Source organism: Pimephales promelas, chromosome 18 (genome assembly GCF_988280905.1).
Source record: "Pimephales promelas chromosome 18, fPimPro1.hap1.1, whole genome shotgun sequence".
Lineage (NCBI taxonomy): Eukaryota > Metazoa > Chordata > Actinopteri > Cypriniformes > Leuciscidae > Pimephales > Pimephales promelas.
In genome coordinates this window covers 30041345-30063250 of record NC_142786.1, presented here as the reverse complement: position 1 = coordinate 30063250, position 21906 = coordinate 30041345, and the positions used below count along the sequence as shown (strand labels likewise).

The 21906-nt window shown below is 38.0% G+C and overlaps 1 protein-coding gene across 6 annotated transcripts in view; it reads right to left on the bottom strand.

Moving 5' to 3' along the window:
* Nucleotides 1-21906, bottom strand: part of gabbr1b (gamma-aminobutyric acid type B receptor subunit 1b) — a 109912-nt gene that overhangs the window by 36482 nt on the left and 51524 nt on the right. For all 6 annotated transcript variants that reach the window (XR_016147475.1, XR_016147476.1, XM_089123380.1 and 3 more), the window contains exons 7-14: nucleotides 17614-17774; nucleotides 13313-13447; nucleotides 10810-10980; nucleotides 8769-8870; nucleotides 7467-7532; nucleotides 7137-7328; nucleotides 5117-5362; nucleotides 3999-4062 (exon numbers count right to left, since the gene is read on the bottom strand). Coding sequence is in view for 4 of the 6 variants with exons in the window: in XM_089123380.1 (XP_088979506.1) it covers nucleotides 3999-4062; nucleotides 5117-5362; nucleotides 7137-7328; nucleotides 7467-7532; nucleotides 8769-8870; nucleotides 10810-10980; nucleotides 13313-13447; nucleotides 17614-17774 (1137 nt within the window). In the remaining 2 variants the exon portion in view is untranslated. The remainder of the gene's footprint in view (nucleotides 1-3998; nucleotides 4063-5116; nucleotides 5363-7136; nucleotides 7329-7466; nucleotides 7533-8768; nucleotides 8871-10809; nucleotides 10981-13312; nucleotides 13448-17613; nucleotides 17775-21906) is intronic.

Below are 21906 nucleotides of genomic sequence, written 5' to 3'. Positions count from 1 at the left end.
AGCATAGCATTGTGAAGGTAGCTTTCACATTGGCTTGGCAATGTCTCAGCAACTGCCTAGCAACACCAATTTATGTATGGGCAAGCATCATTTATATTTTGGTGGGCTTTTTTTATTTTATTTGGGAAAGTAAATCATCAAGCATTGCCCTAGCTACCACCTTAGCAACAGCATAACAATGCCATGACAACCACCCACATCAACCTAAAATTTTGGAGGTGGCTTTTGATGGGTAAGCACAACTCACATGTTGGTGGGTTTTTGGCAGGAAATAACCACATAGACATGTCCTAGCAACAGCACAACAAAGCCCAAGCAACTTCCTACAGTTACCTATTTTTGGTGGACTCTTTTGACTTGGACCAGTAAACAACAACCTAGCAACGATTTAGCAAATTCACAACAACACCCTTGCGACCCCCCTTTTCATGAACAGGCTTCAGTCACATTTTGGAGAGATTTTTTTGATTTGGTCCAGGAAGTGACAAGCAAAGCACACAAAACACCCAAGCAACCGCACAGCAACACCTTAGCAGTTGCACTTCAACTGGAGCAACCTAGAACACTGTAGTAGAGTGGCAGGGTTCTGGAGTTCTGGAGGGGCAACCACTCTAAAAACACTAAAGTCTAGGTCTATTTTTTACTGTGTCAAACAAAGAAGGATTGACGTAGGATCTGGGCACCGGCAGAGGCACAAAGCGATGTGACAGATTGAACAGGGGAACACAGGCGTACTGATCAAAAAGACAGCTTCTGAAATGACGCCAAAAGAAAGATAGAAAACAAACGACAGGAGAGAGAAAAGGATCCAATCTATGTGAGATAGCAGAGGTTGAAGTCACAATGCACTTGTCACTCGAAGAGGTTAACAAGCAAATGAAAAGGAGAGATGCCCCTGTGTGTGCGAAGATCAAATGGCATATTTAAGTCTAGAAATACGGCTGTATGGAACAAGTGGCTTTGATTGGTATCCGAGATGACGGTTGTATACACAATTCCTTCCAAAAGACAGTATTGAAAATGAGCAGTCATTCTTACAATGCTTGCCTTGTTAGAGTTCCAATCCCACAACACTGATCTCTTCAAAGAAGCTCTAAATATCTGTGAGTAAGGCCTTGGATTCTTGTTAACCTGCCTGACCTTTGCCAGACTAGGCCAAATGACCAATCTGCCATATTCATGAAGAGTTGTAGTAGCTTCAAACCTCTTTTTATTTAGCAATAATAGAGTTCACCGAGCTCCTGTGAACCTTTAATACCATCAGTTTTTTACACTGGCATCCACATTTATACATCGACACAACACTATATCAGAGGTTTGTGGAGAGATGTTTGAACCCAGTGCAGAATGTTGGCTCGTTTTCTAAACTCAAAGTCGATAGGCTTTCTAAGCAAAACCCCATTCATCGTCATACAACGGGACTCGGAGTGACAAAGAAAAGGAACCACACATGATGTCTGGTTAAAATTGCTTTGACTGACCCTCGTAGCAACTATAAAGTATGCTGGTGGAAAGATTTTTGGTTTTGGGTTACTTTCTGCCTCAGGGCCTGTCAGCTTGGCATCACAGGGTAAACCATGAATCCCAAATTGTACCAGAGGACTAGACCACGTGAGACCATCTGTCAAAATGCAAAAGCTGAAATGTAGACATGTACAAAGCAGATAATACAATAAAATGACTCAAACCCCCTTAAGCAAAACCACAAAAATAGTCAAAAAATAAATAAATGTTGGGCTATCGATTGGAAAAGCAAAATCCAAGACTTCATATTAAGTGGTGAGGGACTTGAAACAGAATGTGCAAGCAAAAAAAAAACACAGAGTCAAAGGCTCTAGATGGAATATAAAGCAACCATTGTTAATGTAAGACACAAATACACCTTAAACACCTACAACAAGTGACTTCTGCCATAAGTAACTCTTGCTTCTTTTTGAATCCTAACTTTGGTTCAGGGTGAACTAAGTGTGCATTTATCCTCTTTGAAAAGTGTTAGACCTAAAGAAATCCATGTCTTTTTGAAAAATATGTTAAAAACGATAGACTCCTATGGAGATGAAGAACTATTCAATCATAAAAGGGACCTAGAAAACTTTTAAAGAGTGGTGCCATGTTAAGATCAAATAGATAACAAACAGCACATAACTAAAGCTGTGGTCAAAATTAATGGCACCCATGATAAAATGGCAGTAAAAAAAATCAATCTGCATTGTTTATCCTTTTGAACTTTTCCAAAAATTGGACAATTACACCCATAATGGCATCAGAAACTGAAACTTTTCACTTTTGCATGATACTGCATCTGGTGTCTGTATAAAACCAAAGAGTTACTAACTGTCTTACAATGACAACTGTCAGTGTGAAAACATTGTCCCAAGATGTTTTTCATAAATTTTGGACACAGAATTCATATGGGACTTAAATATGCCATGGAGGGAAATATAAAATATTTTAAAATCAATATGGTGGGTAACAAGATTGATTTGTCAGCAAGGGTTTAGACAGATCCCAGTGCAAGCCTCTTGTTACGCAGATAAACAACATCCAGGATCAACACTGTTCAAGTACCGCAGGGTAAGATTAAATTAATTTACATTTAACTAGATTAATATGGAGACGCACTGAATCGTAGACCTTCATTTATGTGCTTTTGACCTATTCTGTACAGTTAAAGTTAGCTATTTGTACATTAACATGGACTCACTGATTTTAATTATAACTTAATGAGAGTATGACAACAAGAAAATTATCGTTTTCTCTTTATTGGGGTTGAGGTTGAATCCTTAGGGAACCAGGGTACTGCGAACACATCAGTGATAAATTATCTGAGCTTCAGTCACAGATAATTGGTTCGTTCACGTAAATATTATCTTATATTATATGCGTATTATATTACGCTCTGGTGAACACGCGCACATTACGGTGATTTAAAACATGCCCATCCACTTGGAATACCGGGAATCAGTGTTACAAGTACCCCAGTCACATTGTTTTACCATTTTTGTAGCATACACACTATCAAAACGATGAAAGCATCGGATCTTCCAATGTTTCTCTATGGCACTGGAACCTAAAGATGTCCAAGATGTCCAAAGAGGTCCCCATGAAAATGATACTGAATTGCCATTGGCTCATCTGCGCTCGAGGGGAGGGGCTTACCGGTAGAGACAGAGCGTATTTAGCCATGCTCACACCGGGGATAAAACAATCCAACCGTCTCCATTGACTTTGCATTGCGAGAGGTTGCCTCCTTGTCGTTTATGACTTATAACAAAAAAACAAACAAAAAAAAAATGTCTAAAAGCTGTTATGTGACAAGGTGTACAGCAAACAAGCTAAATAACCCAGGAATAAATTTGCCACAGCAAAATGGCTGCCCACTGCTCCTTGTGTGTTCACTACTCACTACTCCTAATGAGTTTGCACTAACTTGGATGGGTTGAATACAGTATGGACAAATTTCGAGTATGGGTTGCCATACATACCTTCACGTCACTTCACTTCAAAATGATTGATCTTAAATGTAAAAAACTGACAAAAAGTAATGGGTTTAAAACTATTTTTTTTTAGCTTGGATAGGAGAATGGCTTCTTCTGAACCATGTCTACTGAAATATTCAGTGAATTTTATTAAGTTTTCATGCACATGTAATTTTTGTCTCTTTAATAATTTTGAAGTGTGCATGAGAGCTAAGGGGAAAAAAGATAGTGAGCTAAAAAAACAACAACCTCAAGCTTCGGTTCTCCGGCTTTTGCAAGATGATTACAGCTCTAGAGTGTTTGAACCCAGGAAAAACAGTGTTTTACCTGGCACCTGTGCTACTCTCCAAATGGAGCGAGAACACGGATCACAGAGTCGTTCATTTCAGAATTGAGCAGAGGCAATCATGCATACGGACTACATCTGCTGTTCACACTCACTCTAAGTTACCCCTTATTTTCTGTACCTTACATTTTTCAAGGGAAAGTAAATCATAAAATTACTTATATTTTGCTCACCTTGCAGTTGCTCAATGAGGGTCCATGCCATTCTGGAGCCCTGGGCGTCAAACACCACGTGACCCTGAGAGAGAAGGGAAAAATTTGTACAGCTCTGTGTATACTTCACTCATAAATTGAGTTTGTTAGCATCAGTGTTATTTATATGATATTATGGTATTTTTATATATATTAAATTAGCTTTTACCTTTATAAATTTATTTTTCATTACATTTTTACTTTAACCCAGTAAAACCTGACATATGAAATAATAGTCATAAAATAATAGTCATCTTTTTTAAATGTTTACTGAACCTTTAAACAAAATATTAAAAAAAATATAAGAAAGAAAAAAAAACATTTGCATGTGTGTGTTCAGTATCATATTTGACATAACAGGCTTTTATGACTCATAAAACAGTATGATATAGGAAAATATGGAGATTATTTTTGAGAAAAAAAAGGCCCAAACTGAGCAAAAAAATACATTTTGGTGCAATTTTGGTACTGTACTGTATTGGTAGTTTTTTGATAATAATATTTTAATAATATTTTTTTACATATAATTTAATGAAATACAATGATCATTGAGATACGTACTTTAAACTTTCATTAAAAGCATGTTTTATAATATTTGATATAATATTCCTACAGTTATTTTATAAAAATCAATAAAGATTTCACTGCAAAAAGACACGTCTACAACCACCTAAGAATAATACTAAAAAAAGGCCTTTTACTTGCTAAAAAACTTAATAAGATCACAATTCATGTAGATTGTGTTCAACAGTTTTAATCATGTTGATAATTTAGACGCCACATAAATGGGCATATCAAATGTGATACAGTATTTATATCATTAAGTTTTAGTACTTTTTTAAGCCTAAGTTCTTCATCAAATATTTATATTTTATTTTATGTCTGGTTTATTTTAATTTATTATTGTTATCATTAGTTTTTTTGTATTAACGATAACAACACTGGTTAGAATTTTGGTTTCTGCGGTGGTATCACAATTGCATATGACAATTGCATACAGTATCATTAAATTTAACTGCCACTGACTACTGAACCTTTGCCATCATGACGACTTTAATACCTTTATATCCAATTATTATTTAGCCAGAGCTGTCACTCACCGAAACCCCCTCGAAGGAGCTAGTGTTGAGGGCTCTGTAGATCTCAGCGGTGATGTCCTTGTTATTGTAATTAAAGTCTTCCAATCTGCGGCCTTTTGCCTTCAAGGGACCCACTGTCTTATTGAGCGCCAGAGCCAGGGCCCATACTGCATCATACGCCAGAGGAGCTTCCTGAAACCCTCCAGTTTCCTCTGGATTTTTCCCACCCAGCTTGGACATCAGCTGTGCTAAGAACTCCTGAGAGGTCTGGATCAAAAGAGCGGACATACGGTATCATCTGGCATGCATATGGATGCACAAACATGGCAAAAATGTAGTGCACTAACAAGGGCTTATGCTTGATGGATTTTAAGCATGACATCATGGTCACTATAAAAGCACTGAATTGAAAAAAGCACCAGGCTTCCCGCAGCGAAGAGAGAGGTCAAAGTAAGTTACAGTACAGTTCATCACCGTGGGAGCGCATCATATAGACGGAGGTACTTTTCTCCTGGGTGTGAAATCTTCATTCACACACACCATGACCTGAGGCGCCAAAAATAAACTCCCGCTTTCACACACACTCTGAAGATGTTCCATGTCATTAAGGGGGTACTGGGAGAAGAAATTGAGTTGGCGCGCTCTTATCGTGGCGGCATACAAAAAATGATTTCCTTGACATTTTTCACACCTTATAGAAACAGCTGAGGCACCTTCCTTGCTTCAAACAGGTGCATTTTGGGAAATGAGCCAAGCTGCAGATGGGCATCTGGTGATTGCTTGATGCAAATGGACAGTGAAGAACAGCGTGTGTGTGGATACAAACGACGGCATAAAGATGCATTTCAGCTTTCTTGAAATTACAGCCTCAAAGTGAGGGACAGTAAAGAGGGAACAAATTATGGTGGTGTTGAGGCAATCTAGCATGGGCATTTTATAACAAATTGTCCTGTGCAACATGACTGTCTTTTTACGTCAGATTTGAAGCATAGGTGTCTGGATACGTGCCCAGATTGAGCCGGATCCAGGAAAACAGCAGGGACATATGCATGCGAGCCAATTCCCAGCACAGAGCACCGGAGTTGGGTGGGCTCCAGACAGCACCCCCTGGAGCTCACACCTGTCCATCCAGCGCTCCCAGGGGTACAACAGTTGGACCTGAATGCTCTGACCCCAACAGGACTCTTCGGATTTACAGATCTGAGAATAGCTAAAGTTATAACGGTAGGTTATGGGCTATTCCCAGTGGGAAAACGTTATAAGTCGTTATAGCTTGTCTACGCCACACTTATCTGAGGATGATGTCATTGTAAACAGTGTAGCATATACGAACACGCAGGGCACTGTTGGATAATTTTTAAGGATTTTTCAATGGTCGATGAGGACATTTAAAGAGCAGGATGGCTGATGGCCAATAGATACAGTCAAAACAGAATTCATTAATGCCAAATAAGATATAAAGAAATAAAGATTTTACAAAGAACATTCAAGTTGCTAAAGTGTTTTGTGGTTATTAGCGTGTTGCTAATATGGCTTATGTTTCTCCTTCAGTGTAAGCCCTGGCTTTTAAAGTCCCCGTGAACCGGAAGTTGCACACAAATTTTCTCCAGTGTTCTGACAAAGGCTGGGATAAACGATTATTTTTTAAACGATTAATCTAGCGATTATTTTTCCGATGCATCGATTAATCTAACGCCGTGTCCTAAGTGGATTGACTTGCATGCATGAATTGTTCACCACTAAACGATCAATTTAGGCAAACAAAGTATGGTCAATTTAGAATTCATGGGGACTTTAAAGGGAATGGGAAATGAGACTCTGAGACCTTTTTCCCGTCGTTAAACTAGCAAAAGGGAATTCGGACACGCCCTACGTGCACTTGCACCGTGATTGTTAAAACAGGGCCCTTTAAATCTGATTGCTTCAAAAAGTAAAGCTTCATGATTTGAGATACCATTCAAGCCAGGTCTGTGCCTAGCCACAGGACATTCTTAAGGAATTCATATGGATCAATGAGAAAACATTATTCAGGCCCACTTACCAGGTTAGAGGCCCCTCGCACCGTCTCTGGATTGAGCATGACTATCTCAGTGGTCACATGGCCCTCCACAGCTTCTGTCATCTGTTCCACTGTGCAGTTGATGGATGGGTCTTTGATCTTGAACCAGTTGTCAGCATACCAGCCAATTAGAAACCACACATATTTTTTCCCATACAGTTTCTCCTTATAGACCTGCATTTGGGTTGTGTGAAACAGGTTGGGTTAGGCAACGACTTGAATGAAAAGAATGAAAAATGAACAGAAACTCCATGTTTCCCCTTTGACATTGACATAGATTAATCATGATCAGCTGGACGGCTGATTACCGACCTCACAAAAAACGTTCCTGGCTTCCGTTTCGTAAAACAGTCCCACAATGATGCGTGCGTCCTGCCGCTGTAGGAGCAGAGAAAGAATTGATGATCAGAACAAAGAAATGAATGCAACAAATTTGCAAAAGTCAGTGAATTAGCATGAGAGGGAGGTTCCCTTCGTATTTGAGAGTGCTACTATGCATAAGACTGCAGTAATTTTGCTTTGGACAAGCAGTCCAATCAGTGCTATGTTCCCCTCTCAGCAGTGTGCTATTCCAGGTTACCATGGTTCCTCTGGTGGTACTTCATTAATCTTGTGCGCCAAAACTAGGGCAGTACACATGGCAGGCCTTTGCTAAACAGGCAGCCAGGGGCCCAGGCGTCGCTGGAGAGAGCAGGATGGGGTAGCGGTAGGGCTGGGGGGGGGAACAGATCATCTGACCCATGTTCCAATTAAAATGATTCTCCTCAAGAAAAAGAGCAGATTCCCACAATGTTGTATTTTTCTCTCGGACTTAAATGATGTCCTTTGGCGTGAAAGTGCCAGAGCTAGCCAATCACAATAAAGGTGCATATTCCTGTCTGTATGGAATTGTTTATGGGGGAAACAAAAAAATGCTTTGCTTAAAGAAAATCAAGTCTATTTTTAGAGAAATTACATTTTTTATTGTGATATTATTTATTTAACATGACATATTTCCCCCCAAATCCCCCTTACCATGGTACAAAACAATAGTAAGGTAATCTAAAACGCATTGTTATAGTAGTATTTGCTAGGTAGATTTAAATAAAAAACTAAATTAAATCACTATATGACAATATATTAGGTTATTCTTAACAAATAATGTTAAGAATAGTTTTTTTTTTTATTTATTACTTAAATTGAACTTGAAATATATAAAGTTTAAATTTTTTTGAGAAGATGGGGTAATTTTTTTTTAATAATTATTGGGGAAATACATTTTGTCAATATTGGAAAAGCAAAACAAATATTTTTCTTATTCATTATTAAAATGAAATCATACAATTATTTAGTATTGCTTCCTAAAATGTAATACTAAAACAATTATGGAAATTACAAAAACAACAAAAAGTGCAAAAATGAAGCATCTAGAAGCAATACGGTAGATGAGGATTTTTTTTTGGGGGGGGGAGGGGGGGATATCATGTAATTAATTAAAGGTAATGCGTCAATAATTTCTTGTATTTTTTCCATCTGATTTTGGGTTGAGATGTGACCTGGTGTTTTAGTGAGATTCACCTTTAAAGTCTTTAAAGTCAGTGAGGTCATAAATGAAATGAGTGAAAGTGAAAGCACCTTGAGGTTCTTGACGGCCACAGCAGGATCCGTGAGGAAACTTTGCCTCACACTGATCTCAATGCCTGCCTCCTTCACCCTCTGCTCTAGATCATCCAGAGTCTGAGAGAGAGAGAGAGAAATTAAAGGAGAATTGAGAAAGAAAGTGAGGGAAAGTAAAAAGCATGGAGACAAGAAAAACATTCGCAGATGAGTGAGGGAGGTGATGTCGCGTAGAAAAAGCAAGAGACGGGAGAGGATATTATTGTGGCAGAAAGGCAGAGATAAGACATGAATGGAGAAAAAAAACCCGAAGAAAAAAGGAAAATTAGAAAGAGATCGGCAAATTTCATTTATTTTGTTGGGGCTTTTTTACTGTCCTGCGTGTACCAATAAAACAAGCGTGAACATTTTAATACAGTCTGTGTAACCTCAGGCTACAGAGTGCATGATGAAACAAAGAAATAGAGCCATGCATTCATCAGCTACAGTCCACAATCCCAGATGTTATCTTATACAGCACACAAGCACACTTTACCTACATAGAATACAAAAATACATGCTATACCCTGAAGTAAAAGATGTGCTTCGCAAACTCTCAATTACATAAACACAGCCTGTCTGAGTTGCACAACCAGATATCCGCTGCATTTTGTTTTACACGTTCCAGGGACAAGGACAAGGTTTCTGTCCACACTAGAAGAAAAACACTGAGTATAATTTGATGTAATCTAGCCAAGATGACTGACAGCATAGATCAAATTCGACCCTTACTTACTATTAAAATAAAGTTCCTTGTATCTTATTGTGCGCAAATTATTCAAAATAAGGCAGTTTCAATGTGAAGTGGGTTTTAATTTTATTCAAAAAGCATTTATTTGTTTATTCAGAATTATTTGATTAGATTTAATACTAATTTGTTTAATTTGATTTAGATATATTTTATATAAATATATATAAATAATTTGAATCAATCACAAAATGATTCGATTTCATTAACAAACATTTAATTTAGTATTTTCTTTAAAAACTTCCCTTAAAGCATCTTAGTAAGTGCACCAAAAGCTCAAGGACACATGATAATAAAAAGATAATAAGAGAAGCGATATAGATGACTCGTTATTTTAAGCTTAAATATTTTCTGCGCAAAAAGTCACCAACTAAACAGTAATGCAAGTAAAATGAAAAAAAAATTAATTTAAAGAAAATAATGCAGTCAAGTTTTCATGCAATGAAAGCATATTATTTCAGTTTCATGTTTTCATGTAAAACCAATGGCATATCTACTCATATTTCATGATCGAGGCAAATTGATTTTTTAATGAGAAACAGTGTGAATTGTTACTTACGGAGCCCGTATGTATTACATTTCTGTACTTGAAAAACTTAAATAATTAATGCATCGTTTTTGGGAGGAACACAATAGTTTTGCCAGTGGGAATATTTTGTAATTTCAAAGCATTGAAATATAATTTTTCTTTCCATCTCAGAATTTTATCCATTACCATACAGGGTCCCTTAGTTACACTCCATTTTCAAAGAGTATTTTCATAATTCAAGCTCTGAAACAACTTTCTTTTTTTGCTTATGTAAATAAGACTGCATATATTTTGACCAAATAGTGCCACACTATTGACTGCAAACTCTGATATGAAACGCTCACCTGACATGAATTCTGAATGGATGTAATCCAGTCCTGCCCTACACTTTTTGTCCTCAATGAATATTCAGGTTCACTTGGAAATACACTTTTACAATTCAAATTGGTCACATTATTTAAATTAACTTGGTTGTGAACATCATTTAATGCTTTAATAAGACTTTGATATGTAACTATGCAGAGCAGGATTATGGACCAATAGGATTTCACAGTGGGTGGGGTTACTTAGGACAACATACAATGAACAAGCAACAATCATCTCGTAGCAGCTGATTAGGACACCTCCTCCTAACACTGGTCAATATATGGAACATTTTTCTGTTTGACCTCTGTTGTGGAATGGTCTGCAAGCTTATCATTGAATAATTATTGCTTTTATACATCTTTAAACATCTCACTCACAGAGGTGAAGACCTCAGTGGTCTGCTGGATGGTGGCGATCTTGGTCCACTTCCACTTCTGAAAGAGCTGCACGCGGGTGGGGTTGTGCAATGTGGCTGAGGGGTGCGTGCGGAAGAAGGTGGGGAAACGCTGACGGTTGGACAGAGCTGGTGAACTGGATCCATAAGACAACTGCAAGCAAATGAGAAATGCATAAGAGAAAGACATACACACACTATACAGGACACTGAGACTTTTGAAGGAAAATTAGAAACAAGCGAGTCACCCGGAGGAAAACCAGTGCCCAAGTGGCTAAATTATCTCCTGCACGGTTTACTCGGAACAGCTTTAGTTAACATCGGGGACTGTAGTGTGTGAGACGGGCGTAAAAAGCTGTGTTAAAAAAATAAATAAATGCAAAACAGAGGTGTAAAGTAAAACATTTCCTGTTTTAAGTGCAGCACCGACATCAGTCAAAAAATGATGACAGCAGAGGGTTTTTAGATATTTTGCCAATAACTCAATGTCATTCCTAGATGCAGCGAGATGTCGTTGATTGACAGGTCTTCTGAGGGGGTGGAAAAAGAGAGGGTTTCAAGGCCAGCGGGGGGATATATAGGTCAAAACTCATATGTGAAGAGAAAAAGCTCTCAACAGATATAAAAATAGAGCAGAGCATGAAAAATAAAGAGACTGACTTTCAAAAAGAAAAAAGAAGATGAGGCATTGGGAGTGCACTTCAAAGACGTGCCAAAAGCGAAATAAAATTACATAAATATCTGATCCAAATTGTCTCGAAGCCATTTTACTGATTTTGGGTATTTGTATGAAGTGCTGCATGTTCTGAAATGGGAACGCATTTCGGTAGCTCATCTTAACTGTGGTATTACACTTTCAGTGATTAGACCTGCTGGAGATTTCGGTTTGTGATGCACAGTGTCATAATGAAGCCATCAATACCAAATGCAGGGGTATGTTCCTCCCCTTTAATGCAATTAATCCTGCCTTCTGATGAGTACATTCAATAAATATCCTGTCTTATCGACCTCAGAGAGACTGACAAATGTAATTAAATGAATTGCTGTGGGATTTAAGTCAGTGATTGAAGAGTGAAGGTTTATTCAGTAATATGAAAAAACAAAAAATACATTTACTTCTTCCATTTACTTCTTTGAATGTCTTCCAAGCAAATATTTATATAGCCTATGCAATTAATTCAGTTAATTTGATTGAAATACTTAATCGATTGACAACCAATCAGTAAGAATTTTTCTCTTATGTTGTTCACCCAGGCTAAATTTATTTGATCAAAAATACAATAAAAACTCCACCTGTATTTAAACATTGGATTAATGATGTTATGCACTATTTAACACTTGAACAAATTCGCTATAATTTGCAGGGTAATAACATAAATTCAGTAATATCTGGCAACCTGTTCTTACATTAATCGAACAAATGGACTCTAATGACATTGTATGATGTTTTTTTTTTGTTTTTTTGCTATCATACCTGTAGTGTGATGTGGGTGGGTGGGTTCTTGGTTGTTAAGTTGTTGTTTGTTGTATGTTAAAATACAATAAAAAGACTTTGATCAAAAAAACAAACAAACAAACAATAAAAACAGTTATATTGTTAAAGATTATTACAAAAAATAGAATTTATCTGAAATATAATTTTTTGTAACATTATAAATGTCTTAACTGTCCCTTTTGACCAATTAATACATCTTTGCTGAATAAAAGCAGCCTATTATTTCTTTCATAAAAAAAGTCTTACAAATGTAACCATGGTTCCCTGAGAAGCGTAACGAGACTGGGGAAAGCCTACAATAACATTGGCCAGCGCCAGCCTATTACATCACTACTGATGGGACCAGAGTATAAAAAGGGTGCCTGTAGTACATACATACAATTCTTGTCTGAAGCAGACCTGGGCAGGCACACCTGAAACATGGCAATGAGACGCAGAGTCTCGTTCCCCTTCTCAGGGAACCATGGTTACATTCATAAACCAAAACGTTCCCACTCGAATGGGAAGTTGCACTGCATCCTAGGACGCTGATGGACTCCTCCATCTGGAAGGAATGAGTGTCGTATGGCTAACACAAGTCAGTGACTCCAGAGGAACTGATCCAGAGTCATAATTCCCCTTCCTAACAGTACGTACCAATATTAGTCGTGACTCTATTCCCTAGGGCCAGGAGCTCTGGCTACATCGGGCAGCTTAGCTCAGGTATTCAAATAATACCTTAAAGGGAATATGGCCAAGGATATAAATATACCCTGCCAGTCGCCACAGGAGACATACCCCTGATAACACATCCTTTCGAAAAAAAAAATAAAAAATAAAAAAATACTACCTGTCTTCGACTACCTGTCTTTGGGGTTTAAACCTGTAACGTTTTAGTTCCCTGATATTTAACAACTAGGCTGAAGGATCCCATTTCTACAGAACCTACTGTACATGTAAACAAACATTCTTTCAACGACAGCTTATCTCTAAACATTCAAAGTGAGCCTACCACTATAAGGTTCCACATGCGAGCAGCCTCGGCCACAAGTGTAGACACAGAGCTGCAGCCAGGCATCAAAACGATTTTTATGGGCTCCGTGTACAGAAGGTCATATAGCAGCTTTGTGGCCTCTCCGGGATCACACTGAAGGCAGAGAGAAAGAGAAAAACATTGGAATATATAACATATATTCAGATTTGAAGCACAGCTGTCACAATTCATGAGGCATTCTGTCACTTCATGCAGAAAACTGCAGACCACAACAACAACACATTTCACACTGTATTGCTGCAGCAGTCAGAACCCCCATAGGGAGAGCGACTTCATTTCATACTGAATCACATAAGTAGAGATAAATATGCATTGAAAGGAAGAATAAAACGAGCAGAGACAGATAAAGCAATACACATGCATACTGTAGAGGGGAAAACTGCAGTCTTCCAAGGACACATACATTTGCACATATATACTTCTTAACCTTTATTTAACTAGGAAAGTCACATTGAGGTTAAAACCTCTTTTACAAGTGAGACATAAAATATACACCAAGAAACAATGTTTGCTTGCTGGACATGTACCCTCATCAGTCTTTAACCCCCTTGTCTTAAAACTACTGTCTATGAAAGATCAATATCTCATTTAAATGATAATAGTAGGTTAAGGACACAATTGATCATGTGTTGAGAGTAAACCGGGTTGCAGCCAATGGCCTTGAGCACAGCCAGAATTTCTAAAGCTGAGCTTTTGTTTAGTTTCTGTTGATCTGGGAACAGAGAGAAGCTTAAAAAGGAGCAAAACCTATAAAGAATAAAAATGATTCAAGGCTTGATTGATGCGATCACAAATTCAATTGGCAGGACCGTTTGGTGACTGACTGCTCTTTACTTATTGGCGTCTAATCTGGCATCCATATCCTGAGACACATCTCTATTTCTGTCTATCCTGATGATTTTAATTTCTTCTAAACATACAGCTAAATCACTCCAATTATTTCTGTTACAACAAAAGAAGTGCTTTAGTGAGAAACTGCTTTTCTTGTCTGAATAACAATATGAATGCGACGTTCCATACAGTTATGCGAGTTACATCAACTGCCTCCACTGCAGACGCATGCCTACACATTCTTTTTAATAAAGTAAATAAAATGAGCCAGATTGCACATAATATGTTCAGGCACACAGTACTGTACGTCTTCAGTAGTCGGTGGTGAGAATGCTATCATAGACTCTCTCCAGACTCCCAAGGGGTCATCAGCAAAATCGTACCCACACAGTGGAGATCTAGTTTGGTCTCTAAATCTCCCCCTGCCCGACTTTCTAACCCTGAGGGAAGCAAGCGCGAGCCTAACTTTTTAAATGCACCTGGGCTCCAGCTAATCAAAACCACTGTAACAACTGCAGTCTGAATTTTTTCTGAAGGAACTGATCCATCTAAACTGAACCATCAAACAAATATGATGATGATGATAGTTTGGTTTGACTTATTATTATGTACATTAAGGTCCTCATAACTACTTAGAAAACAAATGCATTTCTTTTTTTTTTTCCAAATTAAAAAAACAGTTATTACTACAAAACACTTTTGAGAATGTGCATCTTAAAATATGTATGATTGTATTATCAACTAATTATAAAATTAGTTTTGGGTTGGTAAGATTTTAATATAAATTTATATGGTGTAATGGTGGATTAAGTAATAGTAAAGACATTTAAAATGAAAAAGATCTATCTATCTAAAAAAAATGCATTTTACATTTCCATTCATCAAAGTATCCTGTAAAATGATTTATTGTGGTTTCCCACAAAAATATTAAGCAGCACAACTGTTTTAAACATTGATAATAATTAAAAAAAATATTAGAATGATTTTTGAAGGATCATGTGACACTGAAGACTGGAGTAATCATGATACTGAAAATTCAGGTTTGCTGAATTACAGTTTAAAATACATTCCAACAGAAAATAGTTATTTAAATTGAAAATAATTTTTCAAAATATTTTTTTACTGTATTTTTTAAACAAATAAATGCAACCTTGATGAGCAAGAGACTTCTTTCAAAAACGTAAAAAAAAAAAAAAAAAAATCCGACCCAAAACATTTGAACAGTATTGTATAAATATTAACAAAATATTATATAAATATCCATTTAGTGAGTGAGTAGGATGCGTATTGCTCTGATGGTTTCAGCAGATTCGGTTCATTCCGATCCATTAAAAGAAGTGTTCTTAAATATGACTACACTCGTTGGACTGCATGTGTTGTTTATAAGACAACACAATAGAAAGACATGTTCCCAGTCAGCAAAAACATTTTTCTTTGCTGTAGTTTCCCCACCCTGTTCCTGGAGGCACACCACATTTTCAAACTATTCCTAATCAAATACAGCTTATTCAACTCATACTGTAAGCTCATCAATTGAGACAATTGGACGGGTCAGATAAGATAAGCTCCAAATGTGCACTGTTGATGTGCCTCCAGGAACGGGTTTGGGAAACAGAAGTGCAGCAAATATTAGTATAAGAGCATATTGGCACTATGGTTGAGGTTAGATTAAATTCACTAAATGTGAAGAAAACTTATCAGCTAGACGCTATTAAAACATCTGTCTCAAAACTCACAAGTTGGAGGACAAGAAAGGATTGCAAAAGTAGTCTAATGATGCACTCTTTAGGAAACTTAATTGCATAATTAAAAGCACATAAAATAATCATGATAATCACACAATTTGCATAATATGGCATTCCTGCAGCTCAAACAGTAGCACAAGGTCATGTGTTTGATTCCCAGGGACATAAAACATATACCTTGAATGTAAGTCCCTTTTGAGCGTCTGCCAAATGAGCAAGTAATGTCAGGAGACTCTCTAGCTCTCTAGAAATGACAACACAGAGAACAAGGGATTTCAGCGTCCCAGTTCTCCATCAGTGGAAGAACGAACCCCCGAAACACATTAAAGACCCCACGACACAAGTTTTAAGGCCAGGGGATCTCACATCGGGTCTCTGGGGAAATCAGGCACAGGTCCAGTCCATGCTAATAAGCCCTTTTACCATCCCTACGGTCGTCCCACGGAGAGGGCCGCCCTCAGCTCCAATCAGAACGCCCGAGAACCACGCTAGCCGCAGGTTTAATGAGACTGCTCTTTCTGTTACTCAGGAGGGAACATTTGGGTCTGAATATCTAAAACCCAACTCCTGGCTGCCTTATACCTCCTGATGACACAGCGCTTTTCTGCTCTCTAAATGTAACTGTCCATGGTGCTGAATCCTAATCAGTGCCGGCTCTCTGCATGTGTGTGATTTTGTGTGCATGTATTCATTCAGATCCGCAGGGGTTCAGACAGAGTACATCAACCATCAGAAATTATGCTTTCAATATGTTCAGATTGCCTTGAACTGCATTTGTCTGGTTAACCGTAAAGTCTCACACCAGCCAGTTAATTTCTTCCATTTATCCTTCTGCCTCTGTTTATGCAATAATGGTAAAGAGACGTGCTTTTTTCTTTTGTCAGAGCAATCTGTGGCCTTATGTGTTTGTTTGAACAGCAGTGGTCTTGGTAACAGTTGTCATGCCAACCTCCGCCCCCAGTCTTTCCTCCTTCTCCTGTATCTTTGAAGCGGGGTTCCAATGCAGACCCATTCCGACCAATCACGGCAAAGCTCTTAGCAACATGGAGTAGTCACAGGGAATTAACTGTTTGCACTCTGCATGTATCTATATGTCTTCTCTGTCAAAAACTCTGTGTGTGTGTGTGTGTGTGTGTGTGCGCGGGAGGGAGTATGCATTGGCATCTCCAGTGCGGGGGAGGAGGGACGCAGGTGGGAAAGATGGAGAGAAGTAGAGAGAGAGAGTGTCAAGCAAATGGAAAGATACGGACAGGGAAAGCGGAAGGTATACAGAGTTGCTATGAATAGATTTTTTACAGGCAAATCTCAGGTGACAGCAATGCATAACTGATGAATAATATGATGCTGTAAAACATTCCTCTGTGCAGCTTTAATGAAGTCATACTAAATCAAGTACAAATTCCCATTTTAAGAACATCATGTCCATTAGTATCCACCAAAACCATATATGGATACTACAGCTGACCCAATATGCCGTAGTAAAATGTCAATTTGCTCAGAAATCTCCAGTGAACGCAAATCTTCAGAAAGCAAACTGATAATGACACTCCACACTGTTTGAATAAATAACATTAATTGCAAGCAAACACTCTTATGGAATGACTGGTACACTCAAGTGCATGCTATCTAACAGTTCAAATAATGGAAAGTAATTAAAGAGGTTCACATGCAGTGCTCACTTACCATACTGTCATAGTAGATTAATTCAAGCTCATAATCCGGAAGAATATCCGTTCTCTTGTTCACCAAATCCAGGGCCATTTGGGCAGAAGGGAGACATGCTTGGCCACCTGGCCATCCGCCGCTCATAGGGAACAGGGCTCCGATGTAGAGTTTCTTCTTGCCTAGAACCGGGCAGGACCAGGAGAACAGTAAAGTAAGGGTGGCCAAAATAAAGTAGGAAGTTGAAAACAAGCTCCGTCCTCTGCTGGGATGCTGCCAGGTTAGTTTGGCCATAGTGAGCAAGAGTGTGTACCAACACAGTTTCTGTTCTTGATATTATTTAAAATGAAAAGCAAAGCTGACAATAATTTTACTTTCATAGAAATATTTTGGGAAGTGTAAATTTCATTCCCACTCAGTGCTGAAATTATTCAAAATCTCAAGTGAATAACGCACTGTCAATTACCCTAAAGTTTTATAGACCTGTGATAGGCCTATACTTTTAGATGCATTAAAATACACTTTTACATTTTTAACTTGTTTGCGTTCGGGACGAAAACAAAACCACGACATCGATGACGATTCAAACAAATGTGGTTTCGTTTCCTAACTAAATTAAAATAACTGTACGCAGAAGAAATTAGAAGCGTTAACAAAGGTAAATCAAGACAGAAAAGTCCATTGCGTTCGCAAGCGGGTGTTTTACCAACGAAGTTTCAAAGATTCACAAAAGTTTGAAGTATGCAAATTTAGAACCGCGAAGTCAATTGATAATAAAATGACATTGAAAAATAACGTAGCTATCACCAGTCTAAAAAGGCGGTCTAATATTTAAGTTAGCAGCAGAAAACATTGACGCGGAATAACGTAGGCTATGCTAGCGCTGAAAAACAATAACAATCTGTCGTCGCCTCAAGAGTTTTTAGTGCTGTATTTTTATACTCACGCCTTTCTTGAACCAAGAAAAAAATATAGCGGAAAAAATAATAACAGTAATAACGTTTGAGGAAAGCGCAATGTTCACAAACGGTCGACTGAAATCCTCTGTGTGCGTCTTTAGAAAACGATACGTTGAATTCGAAGTGAAAACCGATAAGCCCTGAACGGAGGACTAATGTCGTTGTGGTTGATTGGTATGAAATCCAGTACGGAAACAAAAGAAACGAATAAACGAAGTCACAGCAGAGAGTGTGTGTTGTGTTCGTTGGATGCAGCAGGAGACTGAGAGAGAGAGGGAGAATGTGCTGGGTTTATAGAGAGAGACAGCGCGCGCGCATGAGAGAGTATGTGTATGTTCGTATGAGAGAGAGATTGAGATAAACTGTGTGAGAAAAAGAGCTAGAAAGGAGTGTATGTGAGAGACAGCCGTATATGTGGGGCTAATTTTCGCTCTCCGTTTCACGGAGCACTTTGAATTTGCAATCCCTTTAACACAACCACTCTGTTTAATTACCCTCCCGTCTCCTGCACCTTGTTATCTTCTCCCCCAACTACACCCAAACCATCCGTCTCCGATCCACATTTTGCTTTCTATCACTGTCTTTTCCTCAGAACTTAATAACAAAAACATTGTAATTTAATAAAGGTAGACCATGGCATGATGCAATAGCACTCCATATGCAATAACGTCTCCTTTCTGGCACACAATTGAATCCTTAGTCACAATTTAGTCGCCCTTCTTCATGTCACTCACTTTTTGTGTTGTTTTTCAATCAATATAAGGATTGAATGTCTCCTGAATCATTTCAGACAGAAGCTGCTGTACACTACATTATGAATCACATGCTCCGTTCCTCTCTCCCACACACCTTCATCTCCACTGCACCATCTATTTCCAAACTCACAGCCACTGCTCACACTAATCCTGCACCTTACAGCAGATACATCGTGATAAACAGGATCCACAGAGGAACGTCTGTGTGCGCCTGACTGTATAGTCGTCAATAATGTATCTCCAAACTGATGGGCTGACACGATCCTTCTCTTCCTCACCTTCCCCAATGTTTTTCCTCCAAGTGGAGGGCCATTTTTCTACTTGTTCAGTGGTTTCGGTATAGCGCGTTTACCCTCTCACAAATCTTTAGAGTTGATGAGAATTCGTTACAGTTATCTATCTCGTTTCTCTTGCTCTGTTTATTCCCAGGACACTCTTGATTGATCTTGCAACTTCTCTCACTTGCAAAAACTCAGCACAAGCCCACTAGTTACATCACATCGATAGCTACTCAAAGTTAAGCGTGACATGGGCCATGATCAAGCAGACTTTGAAATGAATAATGAAACTCCAGGCGGAAACATGAGATATGGCTTTCGCTAGGTGCCTTGGGTAATTCAGATCGTTACAGCGATATATTTTTGCTGACATTCTGTCACAAAGCTGGTTAGCAATTCTGGAATCTAAATGTTTTAAGCAACAAGAGCTGATTTTGTAAGCATTGCACTTTAAGCTGAGTGAACTGAGAAATTTTAGGCCACCTTTCTGTTTTTTCTCTCTCTTGAACTGTTTCGATTTCCACATTCTCATCAATATCAAAACCCAGAAGCGTTGGTTATATATCAGAGAACTTGAATTAGTGGCCTGGGGTTATGCCACAAATGAAATGCACCCATGTGTGTGTGGTGAATGCAGAGAGGCGATTAGCCTCCAGGGCGGCGTTAGCGTTAAATTCTAGGCCAGCTTACACAAAAGCCATTAATTCCTAAACAAAATGTCAAAACTCCATGAAATTAAGTAACCACTTGTGACAAATGATTCTAAAAAAGCACGCACACTTTTATGGAGAGCGGTATATATAATAGATAGGCATATATATACATATATATATATATAACCAATAGGTGGCGCTATAACAGTAATAAAGGTGAAAATGCTGACACATTTTTAGAAATCTGAACCATGTAAAAGTACTTTTTAAAAAAAAATGGTTAACACACACACTTAAATTGTAATGTCTTTAACACTAGTGGATAAACAATATAAGGTAAGGCTATTAAATGGCAGTCTGAAATTAGTATTTGTTATTATATTAAAGAAAGTTGATATGAACCACAGTCATCATCAACATAAAAAATAGCATAAAGTGAAAATAAAGTGGTATTTTGGGTTAAGGTTACAGAAACTAAAGTCACCACAAATATAACAATTTACTGGTACGTTTTGGTAATTTCAATAAATTGTATTGTAACTTCAATGTTTTATGCTCGCTATTTCATGTATATAAATTGCGACTTCGCATTTTTGCACGCAATTGAAGAGCGTGTGCTACGAACACACGATAAAGTCTGACAGTACTGTAAAATTTGTTTTTCTGAGGTTAGAGACCTTTATTTAGTAAGTTAGTTAGTTAAGTTACTTTATTTAGTTAGTATATTTAACCATGACTAACATGTTAGAAAGACAAATAATGTTAGAATAATGACACTATAGACGGACAAGATCTCATCTGACAGAAGATACTGAATCAGCAACGTGTTTTTCTCAGCCAGGAGTTAACAGCTTTCACGCAAGACTTTCGAAATAAAAGCATTGCATTAGAAAAACATTTAGAAAACATTTTTTTTCCTATGGTTGTTGTCTCCTAGACACTCTGAACCCACTCAAAACAGTCTTGTGACCCACCATTTGAGAGACACTTATCATCCTTGCCTCAATGTGTACAACTTTAATTTTATTTCCATCATGCAAATAGATTTTTGCAAAACCTACATTTTTAGTCCAAGGGTTTTCGCCAGATTAGAACCAAACCAGAGCAAAAAGATTCTATGAAATAAATAATTATCTAAAAAAGTTAAACTTTCGATTCATCACCACAACGGCACGTCAAAGCATTCGAAGTGGGCGAGGCTACTCTTGCCTAAGCCTATGGAGTGAGGGAGTTGTTGATAGTCTGAAATCACAGTCCATATGCTCTGAACTCGCCTCTTCTTTAGCTAATCAACACTGCGATTGTTAATTTATTATTCACACTTGTTCTTATGGAATGAATTCTGATCTAATTGGTATGCTAATATTAATGTTGCTGCCTCTGGCAGAGCTTCAGTTGCCAACCAACCAGACGGACCAGTGATATTATCAAGGGAAAAAAAAAACCTTAGCTAAATAAATATGTCATTAACTATTCTGAGCCATTTTCTATCGATTTTCTCTTGGATATATGACAGGGGTTTCCAATATTCCTGGAGGGCCACCATCCTGCAGAGTCCCTTGTGAGGTTTGTTGTGATCCTGAAGACCCCGATTAGCGGTTTCAGACGGAGATGTTGGCGTGCACCTATACTTGTCCTAACATGCTCTGCTGTAGCATACTATTGTTTC